This window comes from Coregonus lavaretus, assembly GCF_964263955.1.
Source record: "Coregonus lavaretus genome assembly, chromosome: 26".
Taxonomy (NCBI): Eukaryota; Metazoa; Chordata; class Actinopteri; order Salmoniformes; family Salmonidae; genus Coregonus; species Coregonus lavaretus.
The window spans coordinates 17,635,608-17,642,816 of NC_140013.1; the positions used below are offsets into that span (position 1 = coordinate 17,635,608).

Sequence of the window (7,209 nt, forward strand, 5' to 3'; positions counted from 1 at the left end):
ATTTTCAACCTGACTGAAATCGCCCCAAAAGGGGGGGGGGGGGGGCATTTGAAGCACGACTTTAGCCTGATTGGACATTTAGTGGCAGATCAGACGTCTAGATTAGAACACTGATAACTACTGTTGCCGTGATATAATTGATTAGAAAAAAATCCCTTCCTTTTCCCGTTTGGCAGTGCGTCGCCCATATCGCCCTAATGAACACACCGCCCCTGGCTACCTGTACCTGTTTAAGGCTCCATAAATGATTATTAAATCAAACATGTAGAATCGATTCATATCCTATCTTCCTACATAGATTCTGTCTGGGCCTAGTTTCTGAAATGGTCCACTTACACTGTTCTCTGCGCCCTGCAGGTGGATTTGGCTTCAAAGGTGAAAAAGGTGACAGCGGGCCCCCTGGGGTCAAAGGTGATCGGGGGGAGAAGGGTGAAAGCCAAATTGGGACTAAGGGTGAGAGAGGGACACCTGGAATGGAAGGCCCAACAGGACCCCCAGGGCTGGCTGGGGTGCAAAACCTGAAGGGGGACAAGGGGGACAAAGGGGAGTGTGGGACATTTGGGGAGAGAGGACTGAAGGGCGATAGAGGGGACCCTGGGCCTCCAGGTTTTCAGGGCCAGGTGGGCCTTCCTGGGGTGGATGGCATGCATGGCTCCCCTGGTGTGGCAGGTGACCAGGGGGATCCAGGACCTCCAGGGGCTCAAGGTGAGCCAGGGGTGCAAGGGCTGCCTGGACCCCAGGGAGGGAGGGGGATGTTTGGGCCAAAGGGTGACAGAGGCACCCCCGGAATGAGAGGGGACAGGGGCCCTCGGGGTATCAGAGGGGCGAAGGGTAACGGGGTGATTCAGAAACGCTCAGCCTTCAGTGTGGGCCTCACCCCCAGCAAGTCCTTCCCTCCATCGGGCTTCCCCGTCCGCTTTGACAAGGTCTTCTACAACGGAGAGAACCACTACAACGCCTCCTCCAGTAGCTTCACCTGTGCCCACGGGGGGGTCTACGTGTTCTCCTACCACATCACCGTGCGGAACAAGCCCCTGCGCGCCGCCCTGGTAGTCAACGGAGTGAGGAAGGTGCGGACGCGGGACTCGCTGTACGGCCAGGACATCGACCAGGCGTCCAGCATGGTGCTGCTGCAGCTGGCGGCGGGGGACCAGGTATGGCTGGAGACACTGAGGGACTGGAACGGAGTCTACGCCAGCAGTGAGGACGACAGCACCTTCTCTGGCTTCCTGCTCTACACTGACAAGCCCTGACAAACAATCTGATGTCTAATACAATCTACACTGTAACTCTACTGTACCTCCATAATACCTAAACAATCTCTACTGGAACTCCTCCATACTCACTGCACCTCATACTACCCATACTGTACCCCACAGACCAGCCCCTCTGGGCTCCTGCTCAGACAACGCATGACAATGGAGCCCACTGTGCCACCACAGTACCAGTGACTGTACAACACCTCTATATGATCTGAGTTGCAGCACTCACCCCATCTCTCATCATACTCCCTCTATATACCCATCAACATATAGACATCTTTACAAGACTGTCAATCTGGTAGAATGAAAAATAATGCCCGTAAGACTGATAGCACTGGAGTAGTTTAATGTTAATTATTTGAGGAATACTAATCACATAATGTTTCCCAGGTTATGTTAAATGAATCAGTACATTGTATCGCTGTAGAATGAGCATTTTAAAAATGAGCTTTTGTACACTTTTGAAATTAAAAAAATAAGTAAATGTTTGACTTTGACTGGATATATTTACATTGAGTTTACAAACGACAGTGCAAATATAATTTATTGTTTCATTCACAACTTAAAAGACAAATAACATTGTATTAATGAGTAATTATTAATGAATTTAGATAAGGCATGTTATAAAACATAAGTACATTCTTGAGGCATATGAATGGGTAAATTGGGGATGGAACTAAGTCGGTTCAAAAGGGTCTAATTCTGAAACTGATGGTGATAATGTACATTGCTCTGGTATTGCTCAAAAGAAGTCCCTCCACACCACTGTCCCGTCATCTGGCCCAACAACATTAGGGGCCAGTGTGTTTGGAGAATCACCGGATACATCAGGGAAGGTAGGGGGCACAGAAGGCTGGATAGAGATGGAGCTCTGGAAGGAGAGAGACAACTGGTCCCTGTTGACACAGAGTCAGCATCAGGGGAGTCAGTTGGGTATGGCAGGGTATGGCAGTCGCCTTACCCTAGCTCAAGACCAAAAATATAAAAGTAAGCTATAAAAAAGTAGATCCCAATCCCAATCCCAATTAAAATGCAACAGCTGTTTAGCATGTTGGTTGGCTAGCTTCAGGACCATGCGGAGCGTCGCTCGGAGAGAAGCTGTCCCCCCCACCCTGCCATACCCTAGGTTTAACTGAACTTACGCCACTGGTCAGCATTATGACGCATCCTAAAGGTGGACTGCATCACCACTAATCTTTCTGGTTTCTCATGTGTTCTGAGTGTTCACCCGTCACTCGCCCATAAGGTACGGGCTCGCTGAGCCTCTTCAGCCCCAGAGTAGGAACACTGACTTTGCACCAGTACCGGCCTGAGTCCCTCAGTACTGCGACTCTGTCCTGGGAGGAGGCAGGTCCCAGCCTCAGCCCGTCCTGGTAGAAGTAGTAGTGTTTGTGTGGAACCGTCTCACGGGCGTTCAGTTGGGCATGACACACCAGGAGCATACGGTCTTTATGGATCAGAGGGTCATTGGGCACAATCTCCAACATGGGCTCTGTCAGAACCTCTGCAGGGGAGAATACAGAGCATTAAAACTGAACAATATTCCTCACATACCTACTGGTATTCAACTACCATTAGATATGATATGATAGTGATGATAATAGAATGATGAGTGCAAATCTCATTCGAAATCTGATTCCACACCCTACACAAACTCAAAATGACAAACCTCACCAGTCACTCAACCTCACCTATGATGGACACCGGAGTAGCCACTGAGATCACAGAGTTGGTTTCCCTCCACCCATCCCAGGATGCTCTGCACCAATAGGATCCGTGGTGTTGCAGGGTAAGGTTGGTGACACGCAGCTCTGGGCCAGGCTGTCTCTGAAGCTCCACCCCGTCCTTGTATAGTATGACCTCTGTCAGTCTGGGGTTGTCACGGACACGACACGTCAGGGTCATTGTCTCTCCAACCAGCATGGGCAGGGACGGGGTCTGCAGGATGGCCCACCCACCTGGGCAAAGAGCATTAAGTGATTAACGGGGTGGCATAGTCCCTGTCTGGCCTATTGACAGGTACCCTCTATGGTCAGGTGTGCTACAGGTGTAACTTAGCCTGGTTGCCAGTCTGTTTCTGCTTATTTTGCTATTGTCACACATGTTTGGCGTGACAACAAGAAAGGAGTTGGCTAATACAGACTGCTAACAGAAGGTCAACCAAACTAGATGTCATCATGGCTCAATATTCATAGGGGTTCTCTTACCGTCCACCTCTATTTCTATAGGCAGGCTGTGGAGGGTGTGTTGTGTGCTTATCCATGTGGTTCTCAGGCCCTGGCAGTAGTACTTCCCACTCTGCTGTGGCCTGGCCTTCCACAGGACAAAGTACTCAGACTCCTGGAGCTGCTCTCCCCCCATGAACCACTGGTACCTCCACTCGGCCGACACATTCCCAGGAACACTGCACTTCAGATGCACGCTCTCCCCTGAGAAGATCCAGGGTACCCCCTTGACTAGCTCAGCCACGGCTGTCTGCGGATCCTTTGTGGGGTGGACTGTGAAGAAATGTTGACAGGTAAGTCTTTCTGCCATTTTGAGTAGACTACTACGGCTGTGTTTACACAGGCAGCCCAATTCTGATCTTTTCACATCAGATCTTTTTCAGAGCTGATCTGATTGATCAAAAGACCAATTAGTGAAAAATATATCAGAATTGAGCTGCCTTTGTAAACGCAGCCTACTAGAGTCAGACTTGAGGACAAAATAAGCATCACATCTGAGCATAAACAGCAACTTCAAATCAAATTGTATTTGTCACGTGTCGAATACAACAGGTTCACCTTACAGTGAAATGCTTACTTACAAGCCCTTAACCAACAATGCAGTTTTAAGAAAAATAAGCGTTAAGTAACAAATTAAATAAAGAATTAAAAGAAATAACAAATAATTAAAGAGCAACAGTAAAATAACAGTAGCGAGGGTATATAAAGGGGGTACCGGTACAGAGTGATTGTGTGGGGGCACAGGTTAGTCGAGGTAATTGAGGTAATATGTACATGTAGGTAGAGCTAAAGTGACTATGCATAGATAATAAACAGAGAGAAACAGCAGCGTAAAAGAGGGGGTGGGTGGGTGACAATGCAAATAGTCTGGTGAGCCATTTGATTAGCTGTTTAGGAGTCTTATGGCTTGGGGGTAGAAGCTGTTAAGAAGCCTTTTGGACCTAGACTTGGCGCTCCGGTACCGCTTGCCGTGCGGTAGCAGAGAGAACAGTCTATGCCTAGGGTGACTGGAGTCTTTGACCATTTTTTGGGCCTTCCTCTGACACCGCCTGGTATAGAGGTCCTGGATGGCAAGAAGCTTGGCCCCAGTGATGTACTGGGACGTACGCACTACCCTCTGTAGTGCCTTGCGGTCGGAGGCCGAGCAGTTGCCATACCAGGCAGTGATGCAACCAGTCAGAATGCTCTCGATGGTGCAGCTGTATAACTTTTTGAGGATCTGAGGACACATGCCAAATCTGACCTCCTCCCTATAGGCTGTCTCATCGTTGTCGGTGATCAGGCCTACCACTGTTGTGTCGACGGCAAACTTAATGATGGTGTTGGGAGTTGTTCCTGCCATGCAGTCATGGGTGAACAGGGAGTAAGCAAAATTGGTTAGGAGCCCGTAAAACGGCAGCCATCTCCTCCGGCGCCATTATATTTCTTAGTCTTATTTACATGATCACCTAACATTACAAAAGGCAACTAATGTTCAGCAGTGTATAACTATTACGTAACTAATGAAAATAGACAATTTACATACTGTATTTCATATGTTGACATCACACAAGACAACACCTTCTCTACCTTACCTGCCACCCTAGACCCACTTCAATTTGCTTCCCGCCCCAATAGATCCACAGACGATGCAATCGCCATCACTCTGCACACTGCCCTATCCCATCTGGACAAGAAGAATACCTACAATGCTGTTCATTGACTATAGCTCAGCATTCAACACCATAGTACCCTCCAAGCTCATCATTAAGCTTGAGGCCCTGGGTCTGAACCCCGCACTGTGCAACTGGGTCCTGGACTTCCTGACGGGCCGCCCCCAGGTGGTGAAGGTAGGAAACAACACCTCCACTTCGCTGATCCTCAACACAGGGGCCCCACAAGGGTGCATGCTCAGCACACTCCTGTACTCCCTGTTCACCCATGACTGTGTGGCCACGCACGCCTCCAACTCAATCATCAAGTTTGCAGACGACACAACAGTAGTAGGCTTGATTACCAACAATGACGAGACAGCCTACAGGGAGGAGGTGAGGGCTTTGGGAGTGTGGTGCCAGGTAAATAACCTCTCACTCAACGTCATCAAAACAAAGGCGATGATCGTGGACTTCAGGAAACAGCAGAGGGTGCACCCCCTTATCCACATCGACAGGACTGCAGTGGAGAAGGTGGAAAGCTTCAAGTTCCTTGGCGTACACATCATTGACAAACTGAAATGGACTACCCACACAGACAGTGTGGTGAAGAAGGCACAACATAGCCTCTTCAACCTCAGGAGGCTAAAGAAATTTGTCTTGGCACCTAATACCCTCAAAACTTTTACAGATGCACAATTGAGAGCATCCTGTCGGGCTGTATCACCGCCTGGTACGGCAACTGCACCGCCCGCAACCCCAAGGCTCTCCAGACGGTGGTGCAGCCTGCCGAAAGCATTACCGGGGGCAAACTACCCGCCCTCCAAGACACCTACAGCACCCGATGTCACAGGAAGGCCAAAAAGATCATCAAGGACATCAACCACCCGAGCCACTGACTGTTCACCCTGCTATCATCCCAAAGGTGAGGTCAGTACAGGTGCATCAAAGCTGGGACCGAGAGACTGAAAAACAGCTTCTATCTCAAGGCCATCAGACTGTTAAACAGCCATCACTAGCACATTAGAGGCTGCTGCCTATAGACATAGACTAGAAATCACTGGCCACTTTAAAGAAATGGAACACTAGCCACTTTAATAATGTTTACATATCTTGCATTACTCATCTCATATGTATATACTGTATTCTATACTATTCTACGGTATCTTCGTCACTTTAATAATGTTTACATATCTGCATTACTCATCTCATATGTATATACTGTATTCTATACAGTATTCTACTGTATTTCAGTCCATGCCACTCTAACATCGCTTGTCCATATATGTATATATTCTTAATTCATTCCTTACTTAAATTTGTGTGTATTGGGTATATGTTGTGAAATTGTTAGATATTAATGCACTGTCGGCGCTAGAAGCACAAGCATTTCGCTACACCCACAATAACATCTGCTAAACACGTGTATGTGACCAATACAATTTGATTTGAACACTGGTTTGAAGAGAAGGATTTGAATCTCAGAGGCTGCTTTTACACAGACAGCCTAATTCTGATATTTTGCCACAAATTGGTATTTACCAATTATTGGTCAAAAGATCAGAATTGGGCTGCCTGTGTAAACGCAGCCAGAGAGAACTGTATTTACTACATACCTTGTGGCACAGCCCATTGAGGTAGTGTTGAAACAACTGAAACAATAAATAACCATTAATCATTAAAATAACCAAAAATAAACCAGTGATCATTCTGTCAATCAATCAATGATCATCTATACACATAAATAATGGTCTGTAATCTCTTTAAGTGAACTGAAAGGAACTCACCAAGGAAGCTCAGTAACAGCTTCATGTTGAGGGTTCTGTTTGTGCTTCGGTTGGGGATAACCACAGTACAATCTTTATATATTGTCAAGGGAAATTAGACTCGTTTTCTCCGTTTCGATTGCAAAAAATACCATTTACGTGAAAGAAACATTTTCTTCCCCTCATTACATAATGCTCTTCCTGGCATCTTCAATAACTTTGGGGAAGTTCCTTTTTAGGAATGAGGGAATTACCAAAGCCCTGGGAGGCAACCTCATGTGTGCTGTCTTTTTTTTTTTTTTTTTTTTACATCTAGTTACAGTAA

At 47.2% G+C, this 7,209-nt stretch overlaps 2 protein-coding genes across 3 annotated transcripts in view; one reads left to right on the forward strand and one right to left on the reverse strand.

Annotated features, from left to right (window-relative positions):
* LOC311101608 (otolin-1-A-like) overlaps positions 1-1,253 on the forward strand; it is a gene marked incomplete at both ends in the record, with an annotated part of 2,480 nt that extends 1,227 nt beyond the window's left edge. Inside the window, one exon of the mRNA XM_084142736.1 lies at positions 358-1,253. Coding sequence (XP_083998862.1) covers positions 358-1,253 — 896 coding nt within the window. The remainder of the gene's footprint in view (positions 1-357) is intronic.
* Positions 1,254-1,641: 388 nt separating this feature from the next.
* Positions 1,642-6,973, reverse strand: LOC311101760 (high affinity immunoglobulin gamma Fc receptor I-like). Of its 2 annotated transcripts, XM_084142943.1 has the most exons (6): positions 6,906-6,973; positions 6,735-6,770; positions 3,470-3,760; positions 2,954-3,220; positions 2,405-2,766; positions 1,642-2,158 (listed from the first exon to the last, which is right to left on the reverse strand). In XM_084142943.1, exons 1-5 carry the CDS (start codon positions 6,928-6,930, stop codon positions 2,453-2,455), a joined length of 933 nt encoding a protein of 310 aa, XP_083999069.1. In that variant the 5' UTR covers positions 6,931-6,973; the 3' UTR covers positions 1,642-2,158; positions 2,405-2,452. The 2 variants fall into 2 exon arrangements, with proteins under 2 accessions (XP_083999069.1, XP_083999068.1); XM_084142942.1 differs by having other exon boundaries at positions 1,642-2,766.
* Between the last annotated feature and the right edge of the window lie 236 nt (positions 6,974-7,209).